General features: G+C 28.7%; 1 protein-coding gene across 1 annotated transcript; it reads left to right on the top strand.

Moving 5' to 3' along the window:
• Positions 1-15232: 15232 nt before the first annotated feature.
• On the top strand, positions 15233-16060 carry LOC135924273 (uncharacterized). The gene has a single exon (XM_065459327.1). The coding sequence runs from the start codon at positions 15233-15235 to the stop codon at positions 16058-16060; it is 828 nt and encodes a 275-aa protein (XP_065315399.1).
• Positions 16061-16616: the final 556 nt, after the last annotated feature.

Genomic DNA, 16616 nt, shown 5'->3' with positions numbered 1-16616 from the left:
AAGTTAAAATTGTGCTCTTTGCATTGCCTCATACATCTCTCTAATCTAATAATATTAATTTTAAAACACAAAAATATAATTCACCCTAAATGTTTATTGTATTTATCTAATAGAAAAAACAGTATTAAATATATAGAAATCATTAAAATAATAAATTTTTGAAAAATAAAAATTTATTTCTTTTTCTTTCCTTTGGCTTCTTTCTTTTCATCTTTTTTAGCACCCTTTTCTTCCTTCTTGTCATCTTTTTTAGCACCCTTTTCTTCTTTCTTAGCGCCGCCCTTAGCTTTTCCTCCAGCTGCTTTCTCCTTTTTTCCGCCTTTTTTTGTAGGCGAAGAAGATCTATCAGTTGAAGCTATTGAACCTATTTGATGTTTCAAAGATTAAAATGTTTATACATTGATATTATTTATGAGGCAAGTTAATTTATGGCTTATCAAATTATGTGTTTTAAATTATATGCTTACTCTAAATAAGTTAATGCCAAGTCTTACCAAAATGAAAATGAAAAAAAAATTAAAAAATAATAGCTCATATCTGTGATTTGGCAGGATCAAGTAAGTTGGGAATAAGTTCACGAGGAAATGAATATTAGCAGCCATAAGTTATAGTTTCATTTAATAAAAATCAATCAGGAAGGGGGAGTGAACAGGAATAACCGCTAAACCGTTATAAACCTTTATAAATATCTGAACCGTAACTGAATCGTGAATTTTTTTTTGAAGGAGTAAAAAGAACCTTTGTAAAATGAGAATAAACCGAGTTGAACCGGTTTCATCCAAAATAAAATAAATAATTTTATTTTTTTCCGTTTTACTATCTTTTCCTTGTGGTACATATTTTACTATATTCCCGTCGTTTTAAGGTATCACTCCATTTTCAAATTATTAAATTATCAAAATATTTATTTACTCATAAGAAGCATGTGTTAATTTTTTTATTATGACTTAAATTTATTCACAATCTTTTAAATGTTTTTTATAGAATTTGAGCAATATTTCTATTTTATCTATTGTAGTATGCAAAATATCTAAATAACCAATTTTTAGATTTTTAATTTAGTATTTATTCAATGAATTTTGGTATAATATCACCTACCCATAAGTAGTTTTATAGAAGAGCCATTATTCCCATATAAATTTAAATTATCAAATTTATAAGGTTTTAATTTTATATATTATTTATAGAATTTGGTATTTGAGTATATTTTAAAGCGTTAGCATTGTTATAGCCTTTATTATTGAAAATAGATTTTGTGTTGTCTTGAAATGCAAGTAAAGTTATTCAAATCTGTTTTTTATATTATTTCCTAGATGTGAGGAATTGTAAATCTTTAAACTGATAATACCCATATAATTTTAAAAATTGATCGTGAATTCTATAAGTTTATCAATATCATAATTTTGCAATATTTGTTTATCTGACTTCATATTATTTATTGTATTTATGCTGATAATATACAAAAATTTATTTTATTTTTCCTTCCTTTAAAAAAATTTTAAATGGTTCGCATAGCCCATGCCGTTCTTTTTATACTTATTATATTCTTTTAAATGAATAAGCCTGTTATATAGATAGTGCAAAATCATACTTAAAGGTGTCCATAGAGCTCATTTGGAGAGGCATATTTAAAAGCATCATTCTAAAGAACATGAACCTCTAACCATAAAAAAATTAAAGTTTTCCAAATCTATTTCGCCATCAATATCGAAATTTAGCCTTAATATTTATTTCTATTGCGTAGTCTAAATATTATGATCAGAGTTGAAATGAATAAAAACACATTAATAAATTTTTGTTACGTAAATTAATTTCATCTATTTTTTAAATATATTTACTTAAGTGAATGGCAAAAATTTTAATAAATAATAGTCATAATTAATATTATACAATAGTGTTGCTTCAAACTTCAAAAAGAATAATTTAAAATTTTTCTTATTACGGCAATGAACCTTTTTAAACATTTACAATTAGCTGAACCGAACTTTTATAATTTTTTCACAACTATAATCGAACCGTAACCGTATAAATTTTTATATACTGCGTAACCAAACTGAGGCTTTATAAATAAAGGTTCGGGTTCCTGGAATTAACGACATATAGTAATATTACCTATCTAGACTGATGACTCATTTATTAAATTGCATTTTGAAATATCATTGAATACAAATTAGCTGGTGACATGCCATTTGCTTTTCCATATAAGCTTTATAAATAAATAGAATTCTAATTTTTTAAAAAAAGTCTTCATAAAATTTAAATGCAAATTAAAATTATTCATATGGGAAATAACAATGATGTGTCACAGCTTATTTCTATTGTTACACTTTTGAGTGAATAGTCAATCTAGTTAGTATAATATGTCTAATATCACTTTTGCGTTAGCTGATTTTTTTTCGCTCAAGCTTGAACCTAATACTTTTGTATTTCATATCTCTAAGTTACTATGCCATTTTGAAAAATAACAATCTTTGTAATTATAACAAACTCCATAGATTTTGATACAATTTAAACATAAATTCTCTAAATGCGGGGTCGCTTAAATCGAATTTTTATAATTATCTTTTTAGCTTTCAAAGTTGGAGTAAATACCAAATTATATTGCGCAAGGTTCACTTTTGTAATATAAATATATTAGGTGGGATTATATTTTTAAAATTGTTATTTGTAAGTTTTTGCAGTACTAAAAAAAAATAAAAGAAGAAAGAAGATCGGTTTAGTACACAATAAAATCAACAATATCGCGTAAAATCATATGTATAAAATAAGATCGTATAAAATTTTCAAGATTTGCCAATTTACTTCAATAATTATAAATTTACCACTTTATTTTATAAAGAGCAGTCATGCATGGTATGCTTAACGATGGATAAATAGTATAAGACACGATTTGAAAAAGAAATAATATGTGGGTAAATTTTAATAAAATTTATTTAATTCAAATTTTTTTGATTGAGAGTCTAAATATGAATAACATTTGCTAGTCCTGTCCCACGAGATTTCCTAATTCTATTTAATTTTGTTAAAATAATATACCTTTCTTAATTAAGCGAGATATTTTGTCCTAAATAGTAAGTATGTTAAATAAAAGATAAATTTTTAAGAACTAGTATTCAATGCTTGCAGAGTCTTGCTAAGACTTTTCGAGGCCTGCGTGAAAATTTATTGGCTCTAGATATTTCTTATACCCCACCCATACTCTTTTGCATGGACCTGAGTGTTTATTTACAACAAAACTGTATACTCCTATTGATTGATTAACTAGTAGATTTGTGCTCAATAATAGTATTTTTGATTAATTCCTCTAAAAAAATCACATCACTCAAAATCAAAATTGTTTCTCAAATTAGTTTAGAATTTAGATCAATAGGCTTTCAAATTAAACAAGGTATAATGTAGTTAATATCTGGCTGAGCACATAAAGGAGATTAATTTATGATAATTAGTTGAAATGACACTGCATGAAACTGATTATTATTGATGATTTAATAATCCGTTTCAATAGGTCACTTTATTGGAATATTTAATTATATATATATATAAACCTTCGCTTTCAGCTATTGAAGCAGAGTCAGGGGTCTTAGTAGGGGTCCTACCACCTTTAGTAGGAGTTCTAACTTTGGAAGTTCTAGATTTAGTAGGACTTGATGATTTAGGGATTTTTATAGATGAACGATCCTCTTTTATAGATGTCTTATTTTCGATAGGCGGAGTAGGAGAGCCGGAGGTTAGGAGAATAGAACTTTCAGAGTTCTCCTGGTTTAGGCCTTCTGTGGGCAGGGGCGTGTTAGCTTTGGTGTGCGGAGTTGCTACCTCTGTAGGGTCAGGTGTTGCATGTAGTTGGGAAGTGGGTGCTTCGACAGGTGGGACAATTCCAGCAGGAGCAACGGGTGCTATCGGTTCTACGGCTGCAGGAGGTGCAATTGGTGCGATGGGGGCTACGGCTGCAGTAGGTATAACGGGTGCAGTAGATGTTGTGCCTGCCATAGGAGAAACTGGTAGAGTAGCTGGTGCAGGCGGAATATCTGCTCCTATTTTTTCTGCATGAGGTTGAAGAGAGGAAGGGATAGGAGCATCGTAACGTTTATGATCCTCGGGTACGGCGTTATTGAGTAAGGTTTTACCGTTGTCGCTAGCCTTGACACCTTCTTTGTCAACGCAAAGGGCTTGTAAGTGAGGCATACCCATCGCTTGTCCTGCCGCCCAAAGTCTTTCGGCGTTAGAAGAATTTATATCCACATCGAGAGTGTAGATAAATTTTAACAAAAGAGTAAAAATATCGGCGGTTAAAGCTGTGTGGGGACCTAAGATGATTTCCTCATCCATCGTATCCTTATCTTGCCAAAAGGTTTCGGCTAACGATGGCCTCAGTATAGCATCGGGTCCTTTATAAGTATCACTGTTGGATAACAATGTATGGAAAAATTTTGAATGGCACGCCAATACAAATTTGTGGGCCTTATATTTGGTGTTGTCCTTACTTAAATGTATTACAATATCATACCCTGGTGTGCAATCATTTTTATACAGGTGTTTTAAAAAATTTGGAAAATTTTTTTTGTTCTCCACCAAATCTTGCGGTGTGTACCATTTATCCGCAGCCATATTTGAAAAGAGAAAATGATGAGGAATTAAGAGTTTTTAGAGAGAAAATTAAACGAAAATGAATTATAAAAGAATAAATATAATGTAAGAAATACGAAATCTTGATTATATCAAAGTTGATAACCAATTTACGTAATATATGATTAGAATTGATGTCATATGAATCGCTTAAAACGAATAGAAAATGTCTCATTGATACGATAGCTTCATTAGTAAGTTTTAAATGATATATTTTTTGACAACTCTGGGCATGCCAAAAATAATTAAAGAGTGGGCAAGAAAACTAGCTGAAATATAAAAAATTAAAAAACCAAATCTACTCACTATTACCTACTACTCTCCTCTGATCTTGCTTTATAACCCCCCCCCCCCACCACCACCCCCGGTTGCTGGTTCAAATCTTGTCTAAATTTTGAGATCCCCATCAACTTTTTGAAAAAATATTTTTAAAAAATTGGTTTCTTAACATTTTTAGATTTTAAGTGCCCATTGAGTCCCTACAAAATAAAAGGTCAAGTGGCATCTGGCTGAGTACGCTTTCTACTTCCCTAGCAACTGCAAGTTGTCATGGATGTATCATGCCAATCCAACTTCTTGCATGATTAATTTCAATATAAAATTTTATTTTGTCTTAACAATTATATTTGTTTTATATCAAAACTTCTAATTCACAATGAGTATTGCTAAATTATATATTTTAAAAAGGAATTACAAAACAATTTCTGAAGGAAACCCCCTATTTATTATTGAATCAAATTTTACTACTTTAATTAGTTTAATTTATAGTGTAAAGTGATTATCAATTAAAATGATGTATCAAATCTAATTATATTGTATAAGATCTTTTTTGATTAATTATTCATTATTCCATTAACTATTTAATGCTATTTAAAAACCACTTTAAAAAAATATAACTAAATATAAGTTCATTTTAACAAAACTTCTTAGTAAATGGATTTAGGCGTGATCATGAAACATAAATAATTTATAATAGTTTATCTAAATTCGTAGAAATTCATAATGTGCTACGTATGAAAAATATATGCAAATTCACATAATATAATTAAAGGTTATATTTGTGCTTTTTTATATTATAATGTTAACTTTTAAATTATGATTTAATTTTTTTCGGTTTAATTTTGTTATATAAATATCACTCTATTTATCATCTACTAAAAAAGAGGGTATTTTATAACTCCCTATTCTAATCAAATTTATCAATAATGTCAGAAGTCTGGGTGTGTCCCAGAGATAAATCTCAGAAATTATGTTTCAACGATTTCCTAAAATATTTATGGAAAATGGACCGGAAACCAGTAAACGACATCATAGTCTATTTGTGGAAAGATGGTGCCAAATTTGAAGCCCACAAGGTTATATTAGCTTGCCACTCTAAATATTTTGAGCGAGCTTTTGCTATGGAACTAGGAAAGTCAGAAAAAGAATTAATGGCGAATCAAGAGTTAGTGCAGTTAAGAAAACCTCATCTAGCTGAATTCTTCTGGATTAATAACACTAATGAGGCCGACGGAATCATTCTTGGAGAGCACACTGGATTGACTACTGATTCTTTCTCTAAAATCTTAAAGTTCATGTACACCATAGATTTAGAAGGAGCAATAACAACGGATACTTCATGGGCGCGATTATGGGCTGGAGCCACTGCATTAGAAATGCCACACTTGGCCAAACTCTGCTTAGAACGAGACCCTAAAGCTGAAACGGATGGTGGAGAATTGCTTAAAAACTGTGTTCCAGTCGATAAAAAGACTTACGTTGTAATACCTCCTAAAGTTCCTACCCCTCCTCCACCACCACCAGTTGCTCCACCAGCTGCCCCTGTTACCGCTGAAGCACCTCCAGTTCCTCCACCACCTCCTGCTACTACTGAGGCACCTCCTATAACAGCCCCACCTCCACCCCCACCTCCGGATCAACCAGCGCCTACCCTTCAGGCCCCTGCCCCATCTCCTAAGCCATCAGCTTCACCTAAACCTCCAGCTTCACCTAAACCTCCAGCTTCCCCTAAACCACCGAGTTCTCCTATGCCCAAATCCCCCAAACCTGGTACTCCTGCCACAGAAGAATCAGTAGATGATACTGTCTCTGTAACCACTACTGAAACGGCGGAAACTAGCGAAGCAGAAGTCAAGACGGAGACTAAAGCTGGAAAAAAAGGAGCGGCCAAAAAAGATACTAAGGACACCAAGAAAAAAGATTCAGATGGCGCCAAAAAGGATGCAGCTGGAGCGAAAAAGGATGCAGGTAAAAAAGAGCCAGCTGCAGGCAAAAAAGATGAGGCTGCTAAAAAAGATGATGGTGGCAAAAAAGAAGGAGCTGCTAAAAAGGAAAAAGCAGGAGCAGCAGACAAAAAAGGAGCTGACAAAGAAAAGGCGGGTGCTAAGAAAAAGAAAAAATAAATGAACAAAAATTTATTGTATAAATATATACTATTTTAATTTTTACTAATATTTGTTTCTTATAATGATTTTAGATATTGCAAATAAATTATTATTTTTATTTTATTCCTATTATGTTAAACACATTTGAAGCATGCAAAGTTGTATCTTTTTTGATAATTTTATTATTTATTTTTTAAGCAAAAAAATTTAGGTGCCAAATTAAAAAATGTTAGTTTTTCTACTTTTGAAAAGTAATTATATATTTTTTTTACATTCTTAAAAAGGTAATTGGTTACACTTACTAGTTACATTATTTTAAAAGTAACTAGTTATTAGTTTCAGTTAATTTATAAATAAATTATATAACACATCATTTTTAGTATTTTGTTTTATAAAATTTTTACAAATTTTAATCAAAGAAAATCAATTAAAAACACAATTTTGACGGTATAATAAGTGATTGACCCGTAGAGGTTGTTAAGGCTTGAGCATAATGAAAAATTGATGATTGAGCAGTGATTCTAAATATATTTTTTTATTTAATTAAAATTTGTATATATTGTTGGGAAAACCTGATAAGCAAGGATTCAAAATAGATTTTTTATTAAATCATAATAATTTGTAAAAATTATTTTATTAATCTAGAATCGAAGTATATAAAAATTTTATATAATTAAAAATAATAATGTTGTTAAATAATAAATAAAGGTTTATAAGATAATATGGTAAGTTAATCAAGTAAAAGTTATATAAACGAAATTAAATCATTTAATTTGTAATTAATTAACTTAAATCTAAATTTTGAATTGAAATATATTTATATATGTTAAATGACAATATGTATAAAATTGTTTCCTTATTGTAACTAAAATCCATATGTTGCATTATTGGATAAATCAATGTTTCTGATATTAGTAGTGTTGTTAAACAGCTCTTTTTGAGCTAATTTTTAAAAACGACTAACTCAATATTTTATCCAGAAAAATATTGGGCAAGCCTTAATTTTTTGCTTATAGACGGCACATAATTTTGTATGTCTATTAACAAAATCTCCTGAATCGAATCATTAAACCAATAAAACCGGTATTTTTTATCTAACCTAAACCGAATCTAAACCACTAAAAAATTTTCAATCGAACCTGATCCGAACCGCTAAAATTCTCCTAAACCGGTTCGAGCCTCATGATTTTATGCTTATAAAATAATGAGTAAGTTATTGTATGTTGCTTAATTATGTTCGAAGTGTTTGAAAGATTATTATCAATCACATATAAGTGATAAGTGTCAGTCATAATTTTTATAAACTTTAGTATATTGCTATTTTACAACATTTTTTAAATATCTTTAGCTTATAAATTATAATGCCAAGAGAAAAATTAAATCAAATACATATATAAATTTTTTACATATAGTATTATAAATGACACATCAAAACGTAATAATACTGATTATCAAATAAACATGAAAGGCCATCATGGAGCAAATCTCGAGCGTCACATAAAAGAGACCACCCTCTAGAATTCAATAAAATTAACAAAATATCAGAACAAAATCCTAATAAAATAAGTAAGTTTAAGATGTCATCAAGCCATCAGACGTTAGAAAAGCATTAAAAGAATAAACAATATCATTAAAACTAAATAAAAATAATAATAATCGATGCTTTTACTGAATTGATCACTTTTAATAGCAGACCATTCAAATTAATCGATGATAGCAGTTTTAAAAAAATTATTGATCCTATATTAGAAGGCATGGGTAATATTAAAATTAATTGTCAAAATATTCAATCAAATATGCAGAATTAGCCTTAAGTATTCGGCAAAATATAATCAAAGAAATAAATGGTATGTTATTATCTTTACAAATTGACTGTGTTACTCGTATAGACAGGTCCATTATTGGGATTAATCTTCAGTATATTCAAAAAGCAAAAATTGTTCTGAGAACACTAGCAATGAAAGAAAATTTTGAACGGCCCACTGCAGAAATTTAAAAATACTTTTAATAAAAGTATTAAACGATTATGAAATCAAAACATCACAAATATACACTATAACAATTGACAATGGGGCCAATCTTATTAAAATGGTAAAATTATTTATGGAGGATAGTGATGATGAGATGTCTGAAAATGATGAAGAACAAATACAAAATATAGATAATCTGAATGATATTTTTACTACTTTCACAAATGTACCTGATGAATTGAAAATCATTCTTAATGATTCTCAATATAATATTATAAATATAAGATGTGCTTCTCATACCTTACAACTTGTGGTATATCATGCATTAAAAAATTGCTCAGTTTCTTATATTATTATTAAAGTCGTACTGACTGCAAGAAGCTAAGGACAAAATCGATATCAATCATATTAAAATAAACTTAAAAAAACTTGTATTGGATTATCACAGATGGTTATCAACCTATGTATGACATGAGAGAGATTGAATAAATTAAAAAATATGTGTGAGGAATTATAAGTATCATACAGTGAACTTTACAACTTTGGGACAGGAAGCAATTATAGGGTGATCCTAAAACCAATTAAAGTAGCTACCAAGAACTTACAACTTGAGCAGCTAACTTTAGGGAATATGGCATATGGTTAAAAGCAAAATAAGAAATTTCTATTTTTACTTCACCCTTTGCTGGTTCAATAATAGATGCTATTATTTTTAGAGAGAAACGAATTTTAAATAACAATGCCTTTTTGTCATACCTAGAGAACTGCACGGGCTGTCCGTAGCCCGACCCGAGCCTCGGGCTTGGGTTCGGACATCAAAAAAAAATTTCTCAGGTTCGGGCTCGGGTCGAGTTGTAAAAGTCCGACCCGAAAACCCGACCCGAAAATAAATAATAATATTAATATCTTAAATAGTCAGTATAATTTATAATATTAATTATAAAATCATATTATTTAATATTTATCACATTTTAGGTTTAAAATGTCAATCATATTAACATGTCATGTCATTATTAATTATTATTTTATAAACCTAACAACCGGATACCAAACTATTTTATCACTAAATTGTGTGTTTCCCGTGAATTACAAGATAAGACATATTTTATGTACTAAAGATAAGTTTTATTCATTATTTATCTAGCCTATACATTGTCTTTTTTAACATTTGTTTTAAAAAATTTCCATATAAAATTTAAGATTGGGATTTGATTCAGGGGAACTTATTTCTATAATTTAAATTTCACTACCATAAATGTTAATCATCCTAGAAATTAAAAAATATTATATAAAATTGGTAATGATATTCTAAGTTACATTTATATATAAAATATAATCTTTACTTATTTCGTTTTGGTATTATTATTTTTTTATCTATCTACCTTAATATGAGTTGTAAATTTTCCAGCTAATTTTGATTGTCAATATTTTAAAATATGGCAGAAAAAAATTAGGAAATTAATACAAGATTTTCAAAAAAAATAAGATGTATACTGTGATATGTAAAATTTAAAACATGAATATTAAAAAGAATCTGTATCTGTATCTTTTGTCAAGAAAATGAAAAGGACACAAGATTCTTTTCAGAATTAAGGATCTTAGATACAGATATTAGTATCTTATTAAAAATGTCAAAATATACTGAGTACAAGATATAAAGGGATCTTGTATCATGTATCTTAGATACAAGTATTCGCAGTACTGCCCAACTCTGTTTATTTCAATCTAATTGATTAAAGTCATTTTAAATATTTTTTTTAGATTTTAGACACAGCCATATTAAAAAAATTATCTCAATGGATGCAAAACTAAAAAGAATTGGTGAAAAAATTAAGACAAAAGAGTATGAAGTAAGGGAGAATCTTAATGAAAAATCTGATGTATGGAAGAAATTTTCATTTATATATGATGAAAATAAAGAAAAGCTTAATTATGTCATTTGTATTATATGAAAATTTATTTATGTATATAATTCAATAACAACAGGTTAGATATTTATATATAAAATATGATCTTATTAAATTATTTTAGGCACAAATCAACTTAAAAGACATAAATGTGTATATACAAATACAAGTACAACAGCAGAGAGTAAAAAGACAAAGTCTTTTTGGTAATGATCCGAAAAAACTCAAAAGTTGTACAAAATTGAAAAAAGAGTGGACAAAGGTGCTTACTATGTTTTTTGGACGTGATTTGAGATCATTTGATACAATTCATGGGGAAGGCTTTGTTGATTGTTGCCAATATTTTGCCAAAATTGGTTCAATATATGGAAATATTGATGTTAAAAGCATCATTCCAAATCCTACGACAATTTCTAGAAATTTAGTAGATACTGCTGATGGTATCCGCAATAAATTATTTCCTATATTAAACTCATATATGAAAAGGGTCGATGTGCTGGTAACAAATTTATGAAAATATGGTTAAATTATTAATAATTTTTTATAGCCACGACAGACCTTTGGACAGATGATTATAAAAAAATATCATATGTAACTCTAACAATTCATTTTATAAATGATTCCTGGAAACTAAATAAAATTGTATTGTTTACATGCAAATTTGAAGAAGAAAAAAAGACAGGGGAAAATATAAAAAAAAAATTATTAGAAATTTCACCTTGTTAGGTATTGATTTCATTAAAAATATTTATAAAAATCCATGTATTCTTTGTATCAGGATAGAGCAGGGCCTATTTATCGGAAATTCCAATTATTACCGACCAAGGAGCTAATATGATTAAAGCTTTTGAAAATCATAAGCGTTTAAATTGTGCTTCTCATCTATTAAATACAGTATTGAGAAATACTTTTGATAACAAAAATATTGAATCTTGTTCGGAGATAAATCAATGTTTTAATGATTGTAAAAGTTTAGTAACGTATATGAAACAGAGTGGGTATGTTAAATTAACTTTTTATTAAAATATATCATTACATTTTAGATTAGTTAATCGCCTCGATAAAACTCTCCACATGTGTGTTGAGACTAGGTGGAATAGTAGGTTGAATATGATTGAATCGATCTTAAATCAATTTAATGACATATTGGAAATCCTCAATTTCAGAGGAGAGTCGATTAGACTTGAAAATATTGATTTTGAAATGATGAGGGATCTGATCAAGTTTCTGACGCCTTTTAAAATTGCGAGTGATGAACTTGAGAGTGATTTAAAACCTACTATTCACAAAGTTATTTTATGTTATCATAAAATATTGAGTTTTTTAGCTAATCCTAGCTTAAACTATCAGCTAAACCAGCTTTCATTAAGATCCCGGTATTGGTGGATAAATTTAAAATAGATTTATTCCACCAAATTTCGACGTTTTTGTGCCTAAAATTTCAAATTTTATCCCGGGAACATTATAAAGATTTGTGTCAACATATCAACACGTTGATTAATGCAGAGAAAATCAACAGAGATGTGATTGAGCAAAAGTCTTTATACAACTCACCATCTAACTCGTGCTCAACCGATAGAGTAGTAAATAAAGGTTTATTAAATTTATAATAAAATTATTTATTAAAAAATAATAAAGTAAATATATATCAATATTATTAATCAATATTTTTTTCTTAAGAAACTACAGAGGTGGTAGATACGTTTTTGGACTTCTCTTTATGGGAGGCTGACAATGCGTATTCTGATGCTAGCGCCGAAGTTGACGAGCTAAAAAAAATACCTAGATCCGAAATTATGTATTGATGACGATAATATTTTAAAATGGTGGAAAACAAACCATTATGAGTTTCCAAATTTAAGTATTTTAGCTCTTAAATTCCTGGCTATCCCTGCTTCGTCGGCTAGCAGTGAAAGGGCGTTTTCAGCTGCTGGTAGGGCCTTTGAGGAGAGAAGGACTCGTTTAAAGCCAGATAAACTGGACGCCTCTTTATTTATATATCGTAATTATTCACTTTGTGATAATTTTGATAATGATATTGATGAGGTCAATATAATATAATATGTTCATTATATTTTTTATATATTTATTAACTTTTATATCATATCTATATTCGCATAAATGATGCTTATTGTATTATATAATCGTTATAATTTTTAAATTCGCTTGTATATTAATCGTTTTATAATATTTTTTACAAATTTAATAAAATGCAACTTAATATATATCTTGAATAGATTATGGCCGTCACATAAACTTTTATTTAAGGTGGCTGAACTGAATAAATACAGGTTAATGATGCTTGGTACCTTTTGCAAAATTTTATTCGGGTCGGGCTCGGGTCGGGTTGGACTAAAAAATGTGTGCTCGGGCTCGGGTCGGGCTCGGACAAAATAATTTTTAAATTCGGGCTCGGGTTGCGAAAAATTACTTTGCAGTTCTCTAGTCATACCTATATCTAGATTTAAGGTATGTTTTAAATATTATATTATATCTTATATAAATTTAATTAATAATTTTATTTTACTTTATATTTTTTTTCCATTCATAAAAAAATAATAAAATTTTTCTAATGATATTTTTAATTTTTATTATATCAAGCAGGGTTGGCATGTCGGTCAAATACGGTCAAATACTCTAAAATATTAATGGCGAATAAATATTTTGATATAATTAACTAGTATGCATTAAAAGCATGTTTATCAATCTTATTAGGTTACAATTATTTAAAAAATTATTTGTATCATGAATTGTTAAAAACAAAAGAATTTTTTTATTGTTAAAATATAAATATGTAATTTTTCTAAATATAGTAATATTTTTAGTTATTTTTTTGCCTAATCATTGCCGTTTCTCGCCTTCTTTATTTTTTTCAATTCATTTTTCTTAAAAAAAATAAAAATACCCGATTTATTATAATCATAATATAATTTTTTCATTCTTATTTTTTAATAAATTTAAATTTTATTTAATATTTAGCCGAGTATAAATTATATTAATTCTCATTTGTTTTACTTACACTTGCTATATTTGGTTTTTAAAATTAATTTTCATTTTAATTGTTCTGGTCAGATTTACGGAATATTATTCAATTCTGGTAAAAAGTCATATATATTATATTATATTTATAATATTAAGAAATTATTGGAATAATTGGTCGATAATTATAAAATAGTTAAGATTGATTAACTTTACAATAATCAAAATCATTTTTTGTTAAATTTTAATATATTAGGGATTATGGTCAAACCAAAGCATCATGTTTGGAAACATTTTCAAGAAGTACGCGATGGTAAATCAGTTAAAGCGGTGTGCAAGTTTTGCAAGATGTCCTATATCACCCACGTTGATAGAATGGTCAAACATTTATTAAGCAGCTGTACTATGTGCCCTGTTATAATTAAGGAAAAATTTTATTCAAATTCCAAAATATCAACCTCTACAAAAAATATCACAAATGTAACTTGTAATACTTCTAAGTCTAACTCTAATGAAGAATTGGGTGAAATTAGTGAGAATGATTATCAAATGAACAATATTTTGTCTTGTGACTCAGGAGAATTTGATTCCATTATTTCTAATCAATCTACAAGCAAGGCGATTAAATATAAATCTCAATCTTGTATAACCGGTTTCATAGATAGAATTAAAGAAAAAAATGAGCTGGATCAATTGTTTGCAAAGGCTGTATATGCGAGCAATTTACCTTTCCACATCACTGAAAATCCCTACATCCAAGAATTTTTTTAAAAAATACATCCTATTTACACATTACCCAGGAGAAGGCACTGGCTGGATATCTTCTAGATAAAGCGTCAGGTGATATGGAGGTGAGAGTTGCAGATATAATAGATAAAGCTCCTTACTTATCAATTGTATCAGATGGCTGGAGCAACATTAGAAACGAGAGTATTATTAATTTTATGGTGATGACGCCTGTTCCAGTGTTCTACAAATTTCTAAATACTGAGGAAAATCGCCATACGGCAGATTATATTGCCCAGGAATTTAAAAATGTAATTCATGAATTAAATCCGGTAAAAGTATATTCTTTAGTTACTGATATAAGCCGCTAACATGAAAGCAGCCTGGAGAATTCTAAAATCTGAATCTATTTATAATCATATAAAATGTTATGGTTGTGCAGCGCATACATTACAGTTATTCTTTCACGATTTTAAACGATTGAACGCCTTCAGTGACCATATTTCAATAATTAAAAAAATTGTTAAATTTTTCAAGAATAAACACATACCAGCTGCAGTATTTTCCCGTAATAAGAATCTTCATGGCATACCATCTACATTAAGTACAATTAGCCAAACAAGATGGGTCGTCAATAAAACGTATGGAGCAAATTCAAATATGCAAGAAAGCTCTAAAAGCATCAGTTGTTGAAGAAGCTGTTTGTGATATTTGTCCCATAGAAATTACCAATAATATATTAAACGAAGAATTTTGGACGAAAAATTTAAAATTTTTAGCTATACTCCAACCTTTAGCTACCTCATTGTTGAAAGTGCAAGGGGATAAATGTACTTTGGCCCAAGTAAAAAACGAGATGCTTAATTGGGAAAAACACATAATACAATCATGCCATGATTCTATATTTTCTCCATCTCAAGAAAAAAAAATTAAGGCTATGTTTGAAATGAGAAAAACTGATCTAAATACATGTGCTCACAATGCTGCTTATTTATTGGACCCCCAATATCAAGGGGAGCATCTTACTAATACTGAATTTGATGAAGCATGTAATATAATACAAGAATTGGGTATTTTACAAGGTGGTGATAATCAAAATATTTTGAGTAATATAGTAAATTTCAGAAGCAAAAGCGGTATATTTAATAGCCATAATATGTGGAAAGTTGTAACTTCCATAAGAAACAATCAAATTTCGGCCTCAAGTTGGTGGAATGCATTTTGCCCACCTTGCCCATTAAGAGAAGTCGCTAATATTTTACTAACATTTCCTAGTTCGACTTCTTCTTCTGAAAGAAATTGGTCGGTTTGGGGCAATATTCACACGAAAAACAGAAATAGATTAAAGGCTTCTACAGCAGGAAAATTAGTAAGAGTGTATCATAATTTAAGATTGATTAAAAATATTAAAGAAAATAATGATATTGAATATGAATCGGAACAAGACTCTGGCACGGAGGTGGAACATTGACTATAGAATGAATTAAAAAATATTATGATATTTATTATTATACATAGATTTATTATAATATTATATAAATGCAAAATAAAGTTAATATTGGTGTAAAAAACATTTATTTGAATTTGACCATATTTGACCGGTCAAATATCGGTCAATTGACCGAATTGTATTTGACCGGTCAAATGCACAACCCTGATATCAAGTGCTTTTGACTGAAGAAGAAAAAACTAAAGCTAGAAAACATATTATTAAAATATGTCATAACATAGAATTAAACTCTGTTATAAGAGTGGAGGATTATAGCGAAGGTGAATCAATCCGGTTAATGTATCTTTAAATGAAGAGGATTTAGTAAAAAGTCTTCTTTAAAAAAAGATGGTAACAAACAAAATCTGTTAACAAACAAAATCTCTTACAAAATTCGGAGAATACCTCTAAAACCTGGTTTGAACATTTTTTTAATCAACCCTACATTCGAACTATGTATAGAGAAGAATATTTTTTATTTCATCATTAAAATAAAAAACATAAACATTAACATAAAACCTTCAATTTTATTAATTGC

This window comes from Gordionus sp. m RMFG-2023, chromosome 2, assembly GCF_954871325.1.
Source record: "Gordionus sp. m RMFG-2023 chromosome 2, tfGorSpeb1-WG-v2, whole genome shotgun sequence".
Taxonomy (NCBI): domain Eukaryota; kingdom Metazoa; phylum Nematomorpha; class Gordioida; order Chordodea; family Parachordodidae; genus Gordionus; species Gordionus sp. m RMFG-2023.
Note: the sequence above shows the minus strand (reverse complement) of the source record. Positions and strands in the feature narration are given on the sequence as shown.

Excerpts from the sequence above, each read along its gene's own strand:
- LOC135924273 (XM_065459327.1), top strand. The coding sequence starts at position 15,233 with ATGGAGCAAATTCAAATATGCAAGAAAGCTCTAAAAGCATCAGTTGTT.